Below are 23,864 nucleotides of genomic sequence, written 5' to 3'. Positions count from 1 at the left end.
ATATATATCTGACAGTAAACAAAGTACCAAACTATTGTCCACTCAAATTTGTCTTACGTTTATATCCGCAATCGTCATCTCAAGCATCATACTTTCTAAACTGTATTCATCTATGTATACAAACTCGTCTTTTATACTTATTACTCCGTAAAATTAAACTAAAAAAATTAGGGTAAATTACAATCAAATCTGAGGTATCGTTAATTTACGAAAAAAATTCTTTTTTTTTGGATAATTACATATACCCACCCCTTCAATTATATTTTTTTTTTCTTACACATCCACTATTATGGTGTCGAACTCAACATAATCATGTAGATTTCGTAGAATATGCTCTAGTTTGTATTAGTTTTGTGTAAAAATACAGTTTCTGATGCACCATAATCTGATATATACAAGCAACAAAACACATATTATGATCATCTTGCTTCAAAATGTGGGATTCGAATGGGATAAAACAAGTATAAAAGTGATAATATTCCATATAATCTAGAAGATTCAACAAAATTTAAAACCGCAAGGATAAACGTGTAAGAAGAATTATAGTTGATGGTGGTTGTAATTACCTAAACAGGATGGGTGTTTCGTAATTTGACCATACTCAGAGAGGTGATCGTAATTTACCCAAAACATTAATCAAGAGAATCAGAACCACAAACTTCCACACTTCCTTTCTATATATATAGCAATTAGCATAGTCATTCTGCAATCCTCATCTCTCTCTCACACTCACAACACCAATCTCTCTCTTTCTTTCTCTCTCACACACACGCACGTAAATTCACACACACACACACAACACAACTATGGAGTAAATTAAACTGTGTGCGCATTGAGTGAATGTGGTTTGATGCGTGGTTGTACAGTGGTGAATGTGGGCAATGTAAATGTTTCTTTCTAGTTACGTAATTCTCGTAATTGTTTTTCGTATTGGATTATGTTAATATTTTAGTGGATTTCGATATTTTTGTAGTGTGCAGCGATGCGATTGCAGTGGATTGATCAATTTTTTTAATGAATTAAATTTACACATTGTTGCCTTCTTTTTCTTCGGTTCATGTCCTTAGCAGGCGGACGCCGCCATTTGTTAGGACCCCATGACGACGGAGGCCTTGCATCAGAAATAATTGCGGCGGTCGGAGGAGGAATCGTGGTAGGTGATGGCGCGGATGACTTGCTGCTTGATTATCTTTCCTTAACTGTGTTTTTTTTTTTTTTTTTTTTTTCTATAATGGATTTTGGAGTATACTTGTTCACATATGCTTGACACAGAGTGGTTTTCAAATATTTTGTGTTGGTATGTTTAGTTTTTTTAAGTATATCAAAATTTGTATTGTTTTTTGAATATATTACACCTGGGGTTGAAAACGATCGAGTCGAGTCGAATCGACACTAACAACTGGTTGTGATCAAGCTCTTGTGCATTTATATCGAGTTTTGTGTTTGAGCTTGATTTGGTAAGCAATCGAGAAACTCAACACACCCCCAAACTTGAACTTTTGTTTCTCCTCTAGCAATAATACCAACTTGCAAAGCAACAAAATCAATAAATGAATCATCTCATCACATAGATTAAAAATTTACAAGCTTAAAATTGTCATGGGACTTCTCAAAAATTTACAAGCTTAAAATTCAACGATAGTTAACTGATCACCATTGCCAAGAACCAAAAATCATGTTATCGCTTCAAGCATCCAGTATTTGGGATCATTGGGACTTTTTGACTTTCAATTGTTGGGCTCTTTGGTGCAAGGTAGAAAATATGGGTATATAAGTGGCTACTCTTCTCCTTTCAATTCTCATTATTGAATAAAGAGTTGCACTGAGCAAGATGCTTTTTTTTTTCTTCTTAGATCGAGGTTTTTTCGCCGAGATTTGAACATTTGACTTTTTGGAATAGCTTATTCACCTCTAATGACTTATTATCCTACTCGATTCTCAAGAGTTCAAAAGTCTCCACTTTTGCTCTTGAGGTATGGTTCGAGTTTTTATTCGAATATTTGCCCATGTCCTCCTTTATCCTTCTAGTTCTCTTCTTCTTCGTTCTTTTTATGAGAAAAAGAAAAACGTAACAAATTTTCCAGCCAAACTCCAAGGGATTTTTTTCAAGAATCACCATCCACTCTACCTTACACGGATTGGCTAAAAGAAAGAACTCCTTTTATTTGAGGCCCAAATCAAGGTTCTAAGGATAATTTTGATAAAAAGGTCGGCTTGAAAGGCTTAGATGGTTCAAGTAAGGCACAAATCATATCCCAAATCACTCAACGGCTCAATACTTCACTTTGCAAATTCCTAAGGTGAGTTCTAAAACCGAACATCATATGATATATCATAAATTAACTCCACATTTGAAAAACAAAAATTTCAACTAAAGCAACACGTAATTAATGATTCTCAATAATGACTCACTCTTAAATTACTTTGAATTGAAAACTCGCCAAAATTCAAGTATAGCTACAAGAAAGCAAGTAATATCATCATCAAACATTGGCCATCTTTTTTTTTTTTTTTTTTTTTTTTGTTCCCACCTTTTCTTGTTTAACTTTGTGTGGGTATGTTTAGTTTTTTTAAGTATATCAAAATTTGTATTGTTTGTTGAATATATTACGCCTAGTGGTGAAAACGATCGAGTCGAGTCGAGTCGACACAAACAACTAGTTGTGATCAAGCTCTTGTGCATTTATATCGAGTTTTGTGTTTGAGCTTGATTTGGTAAGCAATCGAGGAACTCAACACACCCCCAAACTTGAACTTTTGCTTGTACTTAAGCAATACTACCAACTTGCAAAGCAACGAAATTTATAAATGCATCATCTCATCACATAGATTAATATGGTCAACTTCATGTTTCCAGAACTTGCAATTGTCATGGCACTTCTAAAAAATTTACAAGCTTAAAATTCAACGATAGTTAAGTGATCAACTTTGTCAAGAAGCAAAAATCATGTTATCGCTTCAAGCATCCAATGTTTGTAATCTAAAAATAGAGAAAATTTATACTTACATAGTAATATTAGACTCCAAAGACTCGCCGAATTTCTCTACTCCGCTAATATAGAATAATTGAGTTATTGTGATCATTGGGACTTTTTGACTTTCAATTGTTGGGCTCTTTGGTGCAAGGTAGAAAATATGGGTATGTAAGTGGCTACTCTTCTCCTTTGGATTCTCATTATTGAATAAAGAGTTGCACTTAGCAAGATGTTTTTTTTTCATCTTGAATCGATGTGTTTTCGCCGAGATTTGAAGATTTGACGTTTTGGAATAGTTTATTCACCTCTAATGACTTATTATCCTACTCGATTCTCAAGAGTTCAAAAGTCTCCACTTTTGCTCTTGAGGTATGGTTCAAGTTTTTATTCGAATATTTGCGCATGTCCTTTTCCCTTCTAGGTCTCTTCTTCTTCGTTCTTTTTCTGAGAAAAAGAAAAACGTAACAAATTTTCCAACCAAACTCCAAGGGATCTTTTTCAAGAATCTCCATTTATTCTACCTTACACGTATTGGCTAAAAGAAAGAACTCGATTTCTCTGAGGCCCAAATCAAGGTTCTAAGAATAATTTCAATAAAAAAGGTCGGCTTGAAAGATTTAGATGGTTGAAATAAGGCCCAAATCATATCCCAAATCACTCAACGGCTCAATACTTCACTTAGCAAATTCCTAAGGCGAGTTCTAAAACCGAACATCATATGATATATCATAAATTAACTCCACATTTGAAAAAAAAAATTCAACAAAAGCAACACATAATTCATGATTCTCAATAATGACTCCCTCCTAAATTACTTTGAATCGAAAGCTCGCCAAAATTCTAGTATAGCTACAACAAAGCAAGTAATATCATCATCAAACATTTGCCATATTTCTTCATCATAATTCATCGATGCATTCAACTCAAACATATTTTTTAAAGAAAACAATAACTATATGAAAACGACTAAAAAGAAAGAAAAAAAATCCTAAAGCATGCAAATCTAAAACATATAAAGCATGTAAAAAGTGGTTTTCAAAAAAATCCTAAAGCATGCAATCTAAAACATATAAAGCACATAAAAAATATTTTTCCACCCCCATACTTAAAGTTTTGCATTGTCCTGAATGTAATTAAAACGAAGTTTAAAGACAGAATACACCTTGATTAGTCGGAACGTCCTCCACGCGTTGCACTCCTCCATCTCTTCATCTTTAAAGCAAACTTTTTATTTTTTCAATTTTTCGAAAAAAAAATAAATTATCCAGGGGTGTTCCGGACGGCCGTCTCACCTTTTGAACTATTTTTGAGACGACTGTCTCAATTTCCGAACATTCACAACTTGTTGTAACTTCTCCGGACGACCGTCTGGAGTTTTGGCTTGATTTTCGGACGGCCGTCTGGGCTTTTGTATCCGTTTTTTGACCTCAAAATTCAAACATGATTAAACTATTAGATTGCAAGCTTATATATATTCTAGGAAAAAAAAAACTAAAATTATGAGGAAAAAAAAACGAGAAAAATAATAAATGATCAGGTTGCCTCCCGGAAAACGCTAAATTTTAAGTCTTCAGTCAGACTTTGCTTCTTAAAACTATTATGTCCAATCCAAATCCTTGTAAATTGTGCATCCATCAATGGGCTCTACAACTTCAATTGCATACAGGGCATGGCTATAATTGCAATATGTCACAGTGTCCACCTTAGCTTGTAGTCTTTTTTTGTTGTAATCAATCGGTACGAAGCCAAGATAGGATGTTCATCAGTCGCTCCCTCAAATCGATACACAAAAACCTCAAGTCTGCGTATAACATCCACCTCAAACGCATTCGCCTTCTCATCAACCACTATTGATGCTTTCAAAACCACATCAGGTACAACGATAAGATCTTCAATTTGAATATTTGCACTAAACACATCCATCTCCTTTTTCTCTTGTTCCGAGATATCTATGGAGTTTAGCTCGATTGCATTCTCAGATTCATCATCTTTAAGCGTCTTCATAATTTTTTTTTCCTTCTCATCGACACTATTTTCTAGGTCTGAAGAATTTTTCTCACTACAAGTTTTAGACGAATTTTCTTTGTTGCAACCATTCTCGATATCGTCTGAAATATTTTCATGAGACCTCTGGAACTTGATCTCTTCCAACTGTATCTCCAGTCTATGGATAGATGGTTGAGTGGATTTCCTAAAATCTTCAAGGATGGATTTCAAATAACACTCCTGAATTGGGTTCTCGTGGCCTTGCATAATAGGTTTGAAAATCATCAAATTGCGGCTCCCGATGTTGAAAATCATTGAAAGCTTGGCTCGGAACGCTCTGTTCGTACGTGTTGGTGTATGTATTCCAATAACCTATGTTGGTATTATCGAAGAAATTATTCGCTTTCGGTGCTTCCCAACATTGGTTAGTGTAATGATTTCTACCACATGTGGAATAAAATAGCGGCATATCATAGGTGTTTTGGAGATATTCGCCAGATGGAAGCAATTCATATCTCGTTTGAGGTGCGCGGAAACTGTAACCTGACATGTAACAAAAGAAGAAAAAAAGATTAAATAAAAATAAAACAAAAAATATTAAAATTAAAATTAATTTGGGTGAATCGAGAGAGTTGTTCGAATCTAGAGTCAGAATAAATAGAAAATGTATTATATGGTTTCGTCATCTGGATGATTTCCTTCAGATGAATTTGTTGGGATGTGAAGCCCAGGATTCAATGAAAATTCGCAAGAGGTTCTAGATTAGCCGGTTTTAATTTTATTAACATGTTTTGATTAAATTCGTTTAATGCGGAATAAATCTAATCTAGCAACTTACAGTTTTCGCGAGCAGATTCGTTTCTATCTTCGGCGCACGAACGAGGATCCACGTCAAGCCTTCAACCTTCGTAAAAGCTGTTGTCCAGAAGTTTCTAGTCCTCTTCCTTCAACGATATCTTCGTGACCGTTAATCCGATCGAGAAACCCTTCGTAGGGATTGTATATATAAGGGTTAGGAAGCTACTGTATAAATTTCGAGCCTATCCAACTAGCGGTTGATTTATGGTGAATTTCTTCGCAAGACTGCTCAGAAAATTCGGGAATAAATGTTTGCTCTAAAAACCTATAGTCTTCTATTGTATATCCCGGATTAATAATTCTTCTACAAGGGTGGACTTGTACTTGAAGAAACCTAAATCTATAATCGAGAAACCTAGAGAGAAAAGAAGAAAATAAAAATATTTTCTCTTCACGTGAAATAGGCGTGTGGAATAATCCGTCTCTCTCATCAACTTAATCTCTATTATATATAGCACATGGAATTAGAGTCACATATAGAGAGGATTACATGGAAACAAGTCCCACTCCTTCTATAACTCTATATAGTCGAAAATTGCAATCCAATGGGAACTTAATTTTCGGCTATATTAATTCCAATATATAATATTGGTTGAACTTTATTTTCTCGATTAATTAAAAAATCCGTTGGGCTACAATAGGGACTAAAGGAGAAAATATGAATCGGGCAACTAATAATTAATTAAATCCAAACTCTTAAAAGAGTTCATTCAATTAATCATTAAATAATTATTTATTTTCCACTACCAAATAATTATTGAACTCCCATTTATATTCTCAAATATTACATTCGAGCTTCGGTCGATCATGACTTAGATTCTCCCCACATTAAGAAATCTTATAACCACCAAATAATTTATTCACTGCTAAATAAATTAAATGGTTTATTTTCATGAGTCTTACCCGCTTAACTTATTTGAGTATGCCGGATACGAAATCCACCTGGCCAGGACTTGGCATAAACAAATCTTATAAGCTACTCAAGGGTTATTATCAATCTCGTATTTCAGAGATGTGGATTTCTTTCGATAATTAATTTCCACCTATTAATTCTTAATGTCTCTACCTAACGCACCGGGGGCCATTTGACTCAATATAGGAATCTCTCCCATTGTGACATCAATGTAGAGATCATAAATTAAATATGTACGTTAATTATCTAGGGATTAAGAGTGTAAGTAATTTACTGTCAACTAGAAATAATAAAGTTTCATTTTGAACAGTGATGAAACATTATTTCACTTTATCCGGTTCAACACATGCCGGGTGTGCTAACACAATACGTCAAAACAATAACTACAAAAGTTATTCGTTGTTTACTATGATCAAGACCAATCACTTAAATATTGTGCTACAATCTTTTACCAATGGTTAGTCCATTTCCATCTAGATTGTGAACGTTTATCTTTATATTCTAAACGAACTTTCAAAATGATCTTTCTGTGCGCCATAGCACACCATTTCGAATACTATTAGAATATTAGACTTATGCTTTTAATAAATTGACAAACAATCAATTAAATGCATTGAATACCCTAGTGCATATTCTCATATAATGATAATATACAATTTTATTAATTCAATAATAAAATTATGTAGCTAAAAGCGAGACTTTTAGTCTACTATCCTAACATAATTTGAATACATGAAATCATCTAGTTCTTAATCTTTATCCTCCTCTTCAGAGGAGGTTCTTCGGAGAAAGAAACTCAAGAAATGATTAATTTTATTCTTGGGATAATTTTAGCATACGAGGAACAACCGCATCAGCGACAATATATCTATCGGTATCGCGAAGAAATTCAGAAACTATTACGGAAATATTATTTTTCTGAAAATTGTACTTTCCATTTTCTTATTTTTGCAGGCGTTTTAGAATGCGCAGGGAGTTGTTTTTTATATTCAAAATGATCTTTAAAATTATAACACATACTTCATCTGAAAGAGAGATGCACGTGGTCGTCGTGGCTTATCATCTATTCAAAAATTAACTACTGCAATTTCGGTTCTTGCTTATGGGGCATCTGCTGATTTTTGCAATGGATATTAAAAGATCGAGGAGGCAACTGGTAACGAAACTTTAAGAGAGTTTTGTTCATCGATAATCGAACTATATGGAGAACAATACTCGCGTTCACCTAATCGAACTATATGGAGAACAATACTCGCGTTCACCTAAGAAGGTGAATCACGAGGTTTTCCAGGTATGCTTGGATCTTTAGATTTTATGCACTGGCAATGAAAAAATTGCCCAACTGCTTGGCAAGGCACACACAGGGGTCACCACCACAAACCAACATTAATTTAAGAAGCAGTTGCATACCATGATAAATTAAATGGATTTGACATTCTTTATTTGGCATGTTAGGTTGAAATATTGATATTAATGTCTTGGATCATTCTCCACTTTTTGATAATATGATACATGTTAGAATGCCTCCAGTTCCTTACACGGTGAACGGTCGTTCATATATGACGGGTTATTACTTAACTGATGGTATTTACTCAAAATATGCAACTCTTACTCAAACCATTGCTCATCCCACTAGTGCAAAAGAAAAATTATTTGCGGCAAAACAATAATCAGTTAGAAAAGATGTGGAGCGAGCATTTAGTGTTTTACAAAGTAGATGGGGTATAACGCAAGGACTCGTCCGTTATTGGCCAAAAGGATATATTTAACATAAAGAAAACATGCATTATCCTTCATAACGTGATTACAGAAGCTGAACGTGAAATTGACATTGAACCATAGATGCCACTACCAGAAGAGAATTTTCGCCCCCCTCAATGTGAACGTGATCCATCAATTTTGGCGGCACATATCTCAGCACGCCTTAGTTGGATCCACAATCGACGAACCAATGAAAGTTTGAGATCTGATCTATTGAACCATTTGTGGAATATCTACGGAGAAGAAGATGTCTAAATAATCTATTGCTTTTGAGTATTTTTAATTGTATTGTGATTTATTGTTCTTTTATTTTCACTTGAAGAATTATATTTTATACTGTAATTGAATTTAGTAAAATTAAATAACTACAAAAATTATTGTGACATTTCTTTTAATAAAAGTGATGAATACGAGAGACAAATGTGGAGCAATCACTAGGAATTCACTTGTTATTCATCTTGAACAAAAAAATTCTGACATTTCTTTTATTATTAGACTTAAATTAATAAAATTTAAGAAAAAAAGATATAAATATATTATATTTTATAATTGACTTTATTAAAATTTAAATATAAGTTTTTTTTATTCGATAAATCTAAATGTAACATTTCTTTTACTATTAATATCAAATCCAATGAAATTGAATATTTTAATAGCTAAAAACATATAATTCTATATATATATATATATATATATATATATATATATATATATATATATATATATATATATATATATATATATATATATATATATATATATATATATATATATGCCTAGACTTAGTAGGAATTTGACTATCTTTAAATCCTTCTTCATAGGGAAGAGAAACAATATGTTTTTTTCTATCCCAAAAAGCATTAGGGAATTCATTGCAAATGTCAATAGAAAATTTATTATATAACAGCATAATTTTATCTTGAAGTTTTAAATTCTTCAATCTATCTTCAACAGTTAAAGAGTTAATTTCTTCTTTGAGAAAATTGACCTGACAATTTTTAAAATTAATTTGATCTTGGATAGAGTTAAGAACCTTATGAATAGGTTTGGTGATAAACTTAAAAGAAATAGGCTTACCATTATAAGTACCTGTAATTCCTCTTTCATCAATAAATGTAAGGGGATAAATCTTATAAGGAAATGGAAGGCCAATAATCATTTGACTAGTAATATCCTCAGCAATAAGAAAGTCATTAGCAATACAACAACCTTCGATACAAACATAAGCATTATTGAGTTTATAGTTAATTTTTAATGATCCGCCTCCTGCGTGAGAAAGAGAATGTGTAGTTTTTTCAAAAAACTTGGTGGGAATTTTTCCCATTTGAATAACACTTAAGTCAGCACCACTATCAATCATAGCAATGAAGTCTTCCTTGTAAGAATTATTAATAAGGAGAGTTTGTCTTTATTACAAAAGAAACTTATTTCTCCTTCCAAGTCCCCCTGGTCTTGTACTGCCTTCTATGTTAATAAGCATTCGGAGCAAGAACGAGGAGTTCCTAGATTGGTTATTAACTACAAACCTCTTAATAAAATTCTTAAATGGATTTGACACCCTATCCCTAATAAAAAGGATCTTCTTGACAGATTAGTCAATGCTCTTGTATTTTCAAAGTTTGATTTAAAATCAGGATTCTGGCAGATACAAATTAATCAGACAGACAGGTATAAAACTGCCTTCAATGTCCCTTTCGGTCATTACGAATGGAATGTCATGCCTTTTGGCCTTAAGAATGCTCCTTCTGAGTTTCAATAAATTATGAATGATATCTTCTATCCATACAGCGATTTTATCATTGTTTATATTGATGATATTCTTGTTTTCTCTAAAGACATTGAGATGCATTTTAAACATCTTGATATGTTTAAAAACTTAATCATAAGGAATGGTTTAGTTATTTCAAAACCCAAAATGGTTCTTTTTCAATCTAAGATAAAATTCTTAGGTCATACTATTGAAAAAGGAAACATCATTCCCGTTCAAAGAAGTATTGAGTTTGGAAATAAATTTCCCGATATAATTACCGATAAAACTCAGTTACAAAGATTTTTAGGAAGTCTTAATTATGTTTCTTCTTATATTAAAAATCTTGCTAACGATTCTGCTATTTTATATGATAGACTTAAAAAGAATCCTTCTCCTTGGAGTGATAATCACACTAAGGTTGTTATTAATATTAAAGAGAAAGTTAAAAACATCCCGTGTCTTATGCTTGCTAACCCTTTGTGGGAGAAATACGTTGAAACTGATGCCTCAGTTTGGGGTATGGGGGTATTTTAAAACAAATCAACCCTGATAATAAGATTGAATACATCATTCGATTTTATTCCGGTAAATGGAATAATGCTCAAAAAAATTATTCTACTACAGCTAAAGAGATTCTTGCTATAGTTAAATGTGTTCTTAAATTTCAGGATGATTTATACAATCAAAAGTTTACCATTAAAATTGATTGTAAAGCAGCTACTTTTATGCTCTTTAAAGATTTTGAACATAATGTTTCTAAACAAATGTTCGCCCGATGGCAATCTCATCTTGCTTACTTTGATTTTAACATTGTTTATAAACAAGGGAAAGATAATCATCTTCCAGACTTTTTAACTCGTGAATATATTTATTCATGACAGAAATGAGCTATCCTGGAAGACGCCCTTTTTCCTCTCAAAGAGGAAGGGGAGGCAGAGGTTTCCCCATTGTTCAGCAAGGGAAGAAATCCCTTTACAACCACAATATTTCTGGTGTTAGTTCTTCTTCAAAAGGAGACGAGGTCCAAAAGGAGTTCCAAGAATTCCTCAGACAAAGAGGAAAGAATATACCAATGGAGGAAAATTCCTCAAAATCAGATGAAGAAGAATCATATTCTGCAGTGGCTCAGAAAGAATACAAATTCTTTGACTCCCCTAAGAGAGAGTTAATCTTAGTCATTGAAAATGACGATGAAACATTCAAAGAGTCCCATGGATTCTCATGGATAAATATCTTCCGGCCAATTGTTGGAAGGTCGAAACTTACAAGACAAGAGGATTCTATGTGAATATCCTCACCAGTCTAGGAAGTGTTGATATTCAACACTATCCTCCTAAGAGTAAGATTATTAACTACTCTAAGTTTGTTATTAAGAAGATCATCTCCATCCAAGAATGGGGTACTTCTCCTTTTGCAGAAAAAACCATTACCAATGAAGTTACTAGGTCAGTCTACCAATAGAATTATTGGGATTACCTACAGAGTTTTTATAAAACCCTTTTATACCAGAATCCTAAGCATTCCCACACCTGGCTTATAAAACTTTGCGATAATATCAGTAGGAATCAAATTCCAAACTGGCTTTTCTCTTGGTGGGAAACTTTTGGTGCTATGGCAGACATTTTGCCAGAAGAGATCAAAACTCTCTTAGAAGAATACTCTATTAGTTTTTCTTCTTTTAAAACTCACAATACAGGTAGTAAAACTATTTGTATGTTTTTTGTTGATTCCGGAATCCCATGGGTTTGGAAATGGAAACCACAATTTTGGTTCACAACCAACGGTACGCCGTGTTTATGGAGAATCCATACTACAAGGTTTTGGAATAATTTAAATGTTATTACTCCTGGCTCCAATGAGTCACCTTTACAGGAAAATATCCAGAGGATTAAATCCAAAATGGAAGATCACAAGAAGATCTCTACTAAGAAGACTTCATATAGTCTTCCTTCGTTCTCTGAGTTCTCCAAGCAGTACTTGGACATTTTCTCTAAAGAAAAAATTATGGATCTTTATATGGATCATATTAAGAAAGACTTGTTCAATGATATTGACTTTTCTGATTCAAAATAAGATGTTTCTATGAGTTCTGTTACTGACCTCCAAGATGCTCAGGATCCTAACGATGATTATCAAGATCTTTCTTTACAAGAAAGTTTTGATTTACTCAAATCCTCTCTTAAAGAGAAAGTTAAAGGAAAGGATTAATGGAAGACTGGGAGATTTATCTCGTATGCTTCAGCTCATCACCAGGTTGGAACATCTGGGAGGTTCCTTTTCACGTTAGGTTCGATGAAAAATCTAACGAGATCACATATAAAAATTATCTCAAGATTCTTAGAAAGAAGATTGCGGCCCTTGAAGAATTTTTTTCTAATTGAAGAAAGGATTAGACAGAGAAACAATTTTGTTGTCCAGTCCTTAAAAGATTTTAAGAAGACTCTAAGACTTCTGAAGAAACAAGCTTCTTTAATGGCGATTTAAGGAAGATTTGATCTTAGAGCATTCCAGCAAGATGCATCTACAGTATCAGACAAATTAAATTTCGTCATTGCCTACACCAGCAGACCAAGTACTGTTTATGAATAGTAAAAACACTATTCACACTTTTTACTATTCACGCTTTTTTATCTTTTTGAAATCCGGGGCTGATGTCCGGCTCTTTCTTTTTTCTATTTATAGTTGGAGTTTTCTAGTTCTTAAGCATCACTTTTCTAGACTCTCTCTCTCTCTTTTTAATTTTCCCCCTTGTATAATTATCGTGTGCAATATAAGTTTGTTTGAAGTTCTTGGTGTTCTTTAAGGTACTCTTTCTTGTATTTTTCAGTCTTTTATTTTTTCAATGATCGCCGCCTCAATGGTCGGCTAAGTTTCCTGTATTAAATCATGGCTTGACTCAACATTACTTTACTATCATGTGCATTGGTGAAATGTAAGAATTATTTTACTTAAGATATCAGAGGTAGAGTTTGGTTTGACCAGAAGGTATGAGGTTTTCAGTGATATTCATAAGTTAACCATGTGGGCTTGCCTTGTTTGCCGTTATGCCGATGTCAGGCGCAGGCGTTTTCGGGCGTTAAGCTTTTTTCAGGTTAACTTATGAACTATGGATGTCCTCAGTAATATCCGATATGTGTTTCTAAAAGATCCAACAGGATACTATTGATATATTAAGCGATCTTGTTTTTATATGGTATCAGAGCCATGTAAGTAAAGTATGTTTTGTTCTTAAGTCGTGATTTAATACATTTCAATTGATGATGAATATCTTTAAAAATCATGATACTGTTAAAAACAGTATGACCCAGGAATATGATGTTCCTGAGAATCTTGATCTATTAAATAGATGGACTATCCCATTTATTAAACCTAATATGGTTTATAAACTTGGTACTTTTGAAAGATTAGGGTTCAAACAAATTGTTAAAACCACTGAATCTTCTATACCTCTTCATGAATCTGAAATGGTTATTAAATTACTTAGTAAAAACGATATTTTACCTTTTAAAAGAACTCATAAATTCTTACATATTGGTTGTGTTCAAGTTGCCTTTAGGCCACTTACTTTGAACGGACTACCAGAAAGTTTCCTTGCTACCCTTAGAGATGGTAGAAATCTTAACTGGAAACAATCCCTTATGGGAATTATTGAGTCTAGCTTAGCTTTAGGACCGGTCTATTTTGATGCCTATCCTAATTTATCCCTTCAGATAGTAATATTCTCAAATCATTAACATTAAATGTTAAAACTCATGGTTATAATTACATACCTGGTACTGAAATAATGTGTATTTGCTATCGCATATATTATAAACCTTTATTTACACTTAATCCCATATGTAAAAGAATGGAGAAAGATAATAATGAAACTATATTAATTGAAACAAATTTTAGTAAATCAAACGTTACTACCAGGAGATCTATTAAATGGGAAGAAATTATTTTTCCTGAAAACTGGATTTTAGAACAATCTATTCCAAAGATCCCTGTATTAATAGCAATTTTCAACACATCACTCAAAGTAATGATGGAATCATTAATATTGGTTCTAATAATTTACTACGAAGACATTCGACTTCTTATTCCGGATCTAAATCCAGCCACTCCTTCATCTCTCCTTTAGATTATGAGGTGGATCTACCTTGTACCTCTAGAGCTTCTACTTCTGCTTATAGAGAAGATACATTTAAAAATAACAATTATGAAAGAATCATTATTAATGAAAACAACATCATCCATAAGGATGAGATTGATCCCGAAACAATTTCGGATTGTAATTTTAAGATTTAAATGAATTTTAAAACTTTACTTGATTTCTCCAAGGGTTCTTCGATAAGAGCTCAGATTAATGATGAATTTAATTATCCCAAATGGGATGATTTTAGAATATGGTATTTTAAGTCCTTTTCAAAAACTGATTTAGATTACTTTGTTAACAGTTTTTATAAATTCTGCACTCATCATAATGAAGTTACCTATTATGTTCCTTAGTTCATAAAAACCTTTTACATAAATCATGTTTCAGTTATTGAAAGAGATTTTAAAATTATCTCTGGTGAAATACAGAAATCTGTCCACCCTCCTCATGTTCCATTTCAAATAGAAAAAAATGGTAGAGTTTTTAATTTTCTTCCATTTTCTAAAATTATTGAAAATGATGTTTTACAAGTTACAGTTAAACATATCAATTTAATGATTGAGCAAAATAATTTTTGCAATCTTTATCTTTCAATCATAGGTGAGGAAATAATATCTTTACATGATAAAATTGACAAGATTTTATCCCAAACTAAGACTCAGACTAAGTCTGATTTACTTGATAAAAGTACCATTGTTAAGACTGCCTCTTCTATACAGTCTCTTGTTGAATTAGACAATTTCAAAATTGAACCTTCTGTTTCTGATTTTGAAAAAATCATTTCAAGTAAATTCAATAAATTAAACATTTCTACTTTAAATAGTGATTTTGAATAAAGTCCTGAAACCAGCTCTACAAAATATGACAATACAGATAGTATTAACAAAATGAGATGGGCTGATAAGCCCAATCTTTCTAAATTATATTATAATAGACCAACTCCTATGGATGTTCTTCATGAAGAACAAGAAAACTTCTTCAATACTTCCTATTCGGGAAAAAGCATCTACGAATGGAATATTGATGGCGGTAGTGATAAACATATTATTACTCAATGCCATCGCATGCTTATGTATGGTTCTGCTTGCAGAATTAGTGGTAACAATGATTTACAAACTGCTCAAGCCATTACTGTTGGTTTTACTGGCCAGCTTAAAGGTTGGTGGGATAATTACTTAAATAATTTAAATAAACAAGAAATTTTCTCTTCTATTAAAATTGAAGATGGTGAAACTAAACCTAATGCGGTTTACTCTCTTGTTCTTACCATTCTCGAACATTTTACTGGTAGATTTACTAATAAATCTGAAAACACCAAAACTCTTCTTTTAAACATGAAGTGTAAAACCCTTTCTGATTTTAGATGGTACAAAGATACTTTTCTATCACGCATTTTCGATATTCCTGACTGCAATCAGGATATTTGGAAAAACAAGTTTGTTGATGGTCTTCCTTAATTGTTTGCTGAAAGGATCAAAAAGGTCCTTAGAAAAGACTCAGATCATATTGCATATGAGGCTTTTACTTTTGGCCAAATCGTTAGTACTTGTATTCAAGAAGGATTAAGTCTTTGTAATGAAATCAAGTTCAGAAATCAGATCCGTAAGGATAATCTGTTAGAAAGAAAACAGTTAGGTCATTTTTGTGACCAGTTTGGCCTAGACAATCCTGGCAAAAAAGATTCTCATAAGAATAAAAGAGAATTTAATCATAAACCTAATTACAGGAAAAGAAGAAGACATTATGATAATAATAAACAGATTAACCATTCTAGAGATAAGCAAGATAACGACAAGGGAAGAAATCGTTATCATAGAAAGAGGTCCTATAAAAAGGATAGTAATTTTCTTAGCAAAATTGTTTGTAGAAAATGTGGTAGAACAGGTCACTATGCTAATCAATGTTATGCTAAAGATAAGATTAAAAATCTTGATATTGATGATAATTTAAAAGAAACCCTTTATAAAATTGTCATGAATTCTGAGGATGATACAGATTCTAATAGATCTGATTCCTCTCAAGAATCGGATTTTTCCGATGATATCTCTACTAAGAGTAATGAATGTAATAATTGTGCTCTTGGTAAACCCTGTCTTAATTGCATCAAAGATACAGATAATCCTGTTGAAGATGAATATTATAAACTCATGAGTCAGTTCCAAGACCTGAATATTAATGTGTTAACTAATAATAATATTCTTGACTTTCTTAAACAGATTAAGGATCCTAGTTTAAGAGATAAGGTCATTGACCAGTTACATGATTCTGGTCCCTCTACTAGTAATACTAGCACCAGTCTCTCTAGTAAAATTGATAATAATTATTACAACATGGGAGAATTAGATAACCTTCTTAAGCTTAGGAATATCAAGAATAGTCCTATCACTATCAATGATTTAAGTCAAGAGATTTATAATCTTAAAAATGATATTAAGATTTTTCAAAAGAATAATTCTGAATTTTCGTCGCGTCTTTCTATTATTGAAAAAGGCAAAGAGAAAGAAAATTTTACAGCTCAGTCTCAGTTTATTAACTCCGATGAGTTTGACAATTTAAATAAAAATCATTTATCTACCATTAATACTATTATTTCTCAAAAATGGTATACAAAGATTTCTCTCCTTATTAATACATATATATATATATACATATATATATATATATATATATATATATATATATATATATATATATATATATAATATACATACATATATATATATATTGAATTAAAAATTACTTAAAAAAATATAATCAAATAATAAAATAATTAAATATTATTAAATAAAACAGAAAAAAAAAAAAACAAGAGGAAAAGATACACGGATACACGGCACAAAATTCAATGGATGACAATTAAAATATTGCACATGGGCCCATCTTAGTCCTCCATGAACATTTCTCAATTGTAGGGAATAAATTAAAGAGTCTCAGCCTAGGTGAAGTAGAAGGTGAGGGAGCCATTTAATTCTTCTTCTTGGGATTTGCAGAGGCTAATTTTTATTATTATTTGAAAAAAAACTGGACGAAGGAGGATGGTTGAGAGGTGGTTAAAGGCAGCCGATGGTGGTGGAGGAAATGGCGGGGAAGAGGGTGATAAGAGGTACGGATGGTGGTGGACGAAGGAGTTTTTGTCCAACTCATTTGCGGGTCCCAAGTGGACGTCACGTGAGATGCACATGAGGTTTCCGTCAAAATTAACAGGAAAATTAGACGGCCGAATCAAAATTGTCATAAAGTTGTATTTTAGGATTAAATTCGTGGCGGCAAATTTTTGAGATCGAAAATCCTTTTAGGTGATAAGTATAAGGACCAAAAGTGTAATTATCCCGTCAAAACTAACACCATATGAGGATAATGTAAGACCTTACCTTGGGGGTAATTTACATAAAAAATAATATTATTGCAATACTCAGTCAAACTAGGTAAACTATCGGTTATATTATGAAAACATCGGTCATATAATGCAAAAACTCCAACTATATTATTCAAAACTTCATATTCAGATCGTGGAAAATGAAGTCAGATTCAGCAAAAAATATGTCCGAACGTTGTTCAATATTATGTTAGGTTAATAGCATTTTGCCACTTATACTTTGCTTGTTTTTGCACTTTGTCACCTTAACAAAAATATATTGCACGGGCACACCCAACCCGTTATTATGACTTACTTAACCACCTAGGGCGAATATTCAGACGAATCTTCACAAATTCCGGCGCACGCGCAAAGGACATAACAATGTAAATTGAACTTAATTTGGAATTTGCCTAAATTCAAAATTAATTAAAATAAAGCTTCGAATCTTTTTCTTCCATTGGAGTTTCTCCCCCATTAATTCAAAGATGATAAAATTATGGTCGGTTGTAATTACCAGTGCCAAGAATCAGTTTAGCAGCTCGCACAAATACACGCACACACACAAACACTTGTCCACGTCCGTCTCTGCCGTAAAAAAAAAAAAAAAAAAAAAAAAACTCTTCACATTCAATTCAAAAGACACAAACATGCACCTCCAAGAAATTTTTTTCTTTTTTTCGTTCGCAAGTACTTTGTTCGTAGGAATTCTGATCCGGTTCTTTTTTCTTGATCCTTAATTTGTTTGCGCCAAAGAGAAATTTGAGTTGAGCGTCCAATTTTTTGTAACTTGTTTTGTTATTCATTCATGTTTTAGATTTCTGATCTTTTTCCACTTTCTGCATTTCTTAACCAAATGGTATTCGCCAACATGTATAAACCACCAAATAAAGTTAAGATAATAAGCTAAAGCAAACTATTATTAGAATACGTTCCTTTACAATTTGCATAAAGTTGTAAGGAACTTTTGGGGCTACGATCTTAGTTTGCTTGTGATTTGGTCTTCGTTTTATGTTTTCTCTTACTTTCTTGGTTTGTAACATTTCTTGTTTTCCGGATTTTTTCATACAGTATTGTCCAAATGTCGAGGAAGATGGTACGGTTATCGATGGGAGGGTTGGACAAACCGAGTAAGAGCGAAGAGGAGATTGACTATGACTTTAATTTGTTTGTAATTGGGGAGGTGAACAAACCCGCTGAAATTAATTGAAATAAAGTTATGGGTTTTCTTTGAATTAATTAATGGGGAGAAACTCCCATTGAAGAAGGAAGAAGACCCAAAGCTTTGTTTTAGTTAATTTCGTATTTTGATAAGTTTCAAATTAAATTCAATTGAGTCCTTGAAACATTCAATTTCATCCCATGTGATATTTTTAGGTGAAAAGACGAAAAAACCCATTTATTTTATCATGTGTTTCATGCTTGCGCCCATATTTGTGAAGATTCGCCATAATATTTGCCCTAGGTGGTTAAGTGAGTCAAAATAACGAAGTTGGGTGTGCCTGTTTTTTTTTTTTTTTTTTTTTTTTTTTTTTTTTTTTTTATTAAGGTGGCAAAGTGCAAAGACATGTAAAGAATAGGTGGCAAAATGCTATTAAACCTAAAATTTTCATCTAATTATGCTTACACAGATCCAAGTTCCTTTAGAAAGCAAACAACTAGAGCTACAACTTTCGTGTTAGGCGTATTCGATGATACAAAGTTTATGGTACTTACAGTAACATAGTATGCTCAAAATTGTGCCTGGATTATGAACTGCGCTACTTACATAGTTTCGTATTTCTGCCATAACTATATCGTCTAAAGTCCAAGTGCCTTGATACAAAATGTATTCAAAAGCCAAAACAAACGACCTACAAGAAATGAATCAGTAAGGATTTGGGTTTGCGTCTTTCAAAATTTAAAACGAAAATTGAAAAAATGCAGGTGTACTTTTGTAAAAGAGATGAGGGAACACAAATTTCACTCATAAGATTGTAAGTTAGAACACAATAATATTATTCATGAATATCGCTCAAATTATAAATAAATAAAAACATTCACGATCAAATATTTTAATTTCCGATACTTGCAAGACAATGACATGTCCAGTAGGGCTCCAGGGGCGGGTCCGGAGCACGGAAATATCCTCCGGGGCAAGGACAGGACCCACAAGACACTTTGCTACACGCAAAACTACAAACTTCTCCAAGGCATGGTTCCATTTTGAAACTTGGTTCACCATTACAACATGTACTACACATTATTGAAACCAAACCATAAACAAGAAAAATAATTATTAGTACTTGCTTCCTCATTGCTTCCATTTAGCAGAGAGTGTTCAATATTATAAACCGTCATAATTGTGCCATTTTATAGGTAAAAAATATGTAATGTTCAGTAATACCGCAGTTACATGATACACAGATAAAAAGTTATGTAGGATTACTTGAATTACATGAAGAAACCATAATTCAAACAAAGATGTATGCAATAATATAAAATTTATCTTAATATTAATATAAATTACAAAATCAACGACAAAAGTAATAATTAAGTATAAATTACTGTAATAAAAATCGACTAGATATTTTTATAAATTTGAGTTGACTATTACATTGTAAGGGACTCATTGAGTCTTGACCATTTCTCAATGAAGACTGGTCCAACCATATTTTTAGTAATAAGCATACATTGAACCCTTATTTTGTTTCAAATTTACCCTCTCCTATCTTACTCACTGCTTGATGTTTTTTTTTCTTTTTGTGTTTTCTAATTTGAATTTTATTAGTATATATATATATATCAGAGTTTTTTTTTTTCTTCTTCTGAATAACTTACAAAATTACCATAGTAAACTAGATTTTTTTTTAATGTTTTGGGTTTTTTTCTTCTAAAATCAACCATAAAATTACCGTAAATAACAACAAAAAATTGGTATTCAACCACAAGTTTACAAAATAAAAATCAACTATAAATTATTGAAATCGACTACAAAAATATCAAAAAGTTATACAATTCAACTACATGTTAACGAAATAAACTAAAAAGAAAAAATAAAACATCCAAATCATGACTTGTCAAACTAATGAGCAAAAAGTAATTTGACTCGTGCGATCCACGAGGCGGATAAGAGTTAATTTTGAATAAAATTCAATTTAATTAATTTATCTGTTCAAGAGAATGTCAAATGAAGCAGTGTCTTTGGATATAATAATAATTTTATTAGTGCGACATATACTTACTATTAAGCAAGTTACATTCAACAATATCTCATATTCATTAACTTACAAAGCCAACTCAATTTTCGCCTTTACAGAATTTATTACACCCAAAACAATATATTACAAAAAAATGGATATACATGTCATCCTAGCTCTCAAAGAACTAAGTAGCTAGTAATGGGAAACAAATGGGTGACGCTTATTACACCTTATAATGGTAAAGAAACTTAACATAATTTTTCATCATAAACATCATTAGGAGTAATTGTAAAAAAAGAGCTAATAATTGTGAAACAAAATATAAAAAAATTGCTTACCAGTATTGACACAAAAACCTAGTTCTGAGATGTCTATTAAGTTTTTCTCTAAGGATTTCAAGCAATAAAGCAACGAAAGACATGATCTGCGTATCAAGAAACAAAACAAAAATAAAGGGAACAAATTTACGATTTCCGAATCTGTCAAATATATTTAAACTCTTTTATACTAGTCCTGGAAATTTTCAGAAAATCTTCTAATGTAATGGATGTATGCAGAATTTGAAAATTAGTTGATCTAGGATAATTAGAATATATGAAATCTCCTAGTTTTCGGAAAATTTGCTAATTTTTAGCATCTAATGGTTTCAAAAAATGAATTTAATAAATAAAATGTAGCCACATAAATTGAAAATCCGTTTCTCTAATACTAATACTAATACTAAGACTAATATTAATTATAATATATTAATGATAATATACTAATGATAATCCTAATATACTAATGCGAATGCTAATGTTATTATTAATATTAATGCTACTCATAATTTTATAATTAAAAGTTAGTATTAGTATTAGTATTAATATTAGTGTTAGTGTTAGAATAACTATTAGTATTAGCATGTTGATACATAATGTAAGAAATGTTAGAGTATATTATATTATTAGATATTATAGGATATTAGGATTGTATTATGATTCGGTAGATTAGTTAGGATTTAGTTATCTAGTCAAACTCTATTACCTTGCAATATTTCTCTATATATATTCCATGTAAATTAACCCATAACATAATGGGGGTTTCTATTATATTACCTATTATTATTTCTCTCTTTCTCACATTCTATTCTTCTTATATGGTATTAGAGCACCAGGTGTTTTAGCCTAGCCGTCTTTCTTCTCCATGGCGGAGACCATCCAATTTTCTCCCTCCCCCGGTGGTGGTACTCTAATATCTTTTTTTTTTATCTTTTCCATGAACGCCACCCAAATTTCCTCCCTCCTCCGATGGTGGTACCCTTCTCTCTGTATTTCTTTTTTCTATCAGATCCACGAACACCACCAAAATTTCCTCCCTTCCCCGGTAGTGGTACTCTTATCTTTTAAGTTATATTATTTCCGACATCTTCTTCTTCTTAGTCGGTAAATCTCTTTTCTCTCTCTTTAGTCTCTATCCTCTGTTTAATTATTCTTCTTCCCCTCTCATATTTTCTCTCTCTCTCAATCATACACACACAAAAAAAAAACAATTTTATTTTCTCTCCATGTTATTTTTTTTCTATCAATTGGGCATATATTTTCATAGAGGAATTCTCTAGCGTTGTGTTTCGCGGTTTCTGTCCAGTCTTCACTTTTGGAGTTTATTCATTTCGACTACGGGAGCGTGTTAGCAAGTGATTGTCCTGTCTTCACGTTCGTCACGCTTCGACTGCGGGAGCGTGTTAGAGTATATTATATTATTAGATATTATAGGATATTAGGATTCTATTATGATTCGGTTACCTAGATTAGTTAAGATTTAGTTATCTAGTCAAACTCTATTACCTTGCAATATTTCTCTATATATATTTCATGTAATTTAACCCATAACATAACGGGGTTTTTTTTTTATTATATTACGTATTATTATTTCTCTCTTTCTCCTATTCTATTCTTCCTATAAGAAATATGAAATAGTTTTAACTTTTATTTATTTAATAGACTATTGGAGTTTACCTTTTAATTACAATTAATAATATAAATATATTTCTTACAATTAATAAATTAATTTAATAGTAATTGATAAAATTTAATTATTAATATTAATATTTTAAATACATAATAGTAAAATTTAATTTTTGCTGTTAGTATGTAATTTTCATTGACATATCAAATATGAGAAGCAAAACATATGATAATATTTTATTGGCTTGTTGGAATTATATATTTGCTCATGAAGATTGTTAAAAAAAATGTAAATCATTTACACTCTTGGAAATACTCATGAAAGTGTAAATTCTAAAACATATGATATTTCAAGGGAAACTACAGATAAATCCCTTATCCAAAACACAAAACACAGATCAATCCCTAGGTAGTTTCCCGAAGCAAATCAGTCCCTACTCACTCATCTAACATGTAGATCAGTCCCAATGTGAATTTAATATATTTTTTTTATATTCTCTGTCTTCTTTTTCACTCTCATCATTTTCTGTCTCTTCCTTTTCTATCTCTTCATCTTCTTTTTCTTCCTTTCTATCTGCTCTCTTTCTTCTCTCTTTCTTCTCTCTCTATCATCTGGTTTCCTATTTTTCCGACGAGAAAATCACTGTAAAATCCACAATGGCTACAAATGATGTACCAAACCCAGTGCTCATTGTGATTCTTGGAAGTTGTCGATACAAAGATCAACTTCACATTATTTCCGTCAAAAGTAATTCGACCTTAATGGAGATATATGGTGCTATTATCAACAAGTGGAATCATATCCATCCAGATGCACTGATCCTCCAATACTTGGTTCCTCGGGAATGATTGTATGTGAAATTGGGTTTGTGATGAAGATGTGGAGAATATGGTTGCATTGCATCTGGTAATGAAGATGAGTGTGGTCGACATTGTCGGGATCCACAAAGATGAAGCTAATTCGCGTGGAAAGGGGGTCCGCACCGATGGCTGGTAGGTCTCC

General features: G+C 32.1%; 1 protein-coding gene across 1 annotated transcript in view; it reads left to right on the top strand.

The window, feature by feature from the left end:
* Nucleotides 1-695: 695 nt before the first annotated feature.
* LOC105964438 (UDP-glycosyltransferase 75C1) overlaps nt 696-23,864 on the top strand; it is a 34,210-nt gene continuing 11,041 nt past the window's right edge. Inside the window, exon 1 of the mRNA XM_088820831.1 lies at nt 696-812. Within this exon, the coding sequence (XP_088676957.1) occupies nt 807-812 (6 nt within the window). The 5' untranslated portion in view covers nt 696-806. The remainder of the gene's footprint in view (nt 813-23,864) is intronic.

The sequence above is a fragment of the Erythranthe guttata genome, chromosome 7 (genome assembly GCF_056151865.1).
Source record: "Erythranthe guttata isolate IM_541 chromosome 7, IM_541, whole genome shotgun sequence".
In the NCBI taxonomy this organism is placed as follows: Eukaryota; Viridiplantae; Streptophyta; class Magnoliopsida; order Lamiales; family Phrymaceae; genus Erythranthe; species Erythranthe guttata.
Note: the sequence above shows the minus strand (reverse complement) of the source record. Positions and strands in the feature narration are given on the sequence as shown.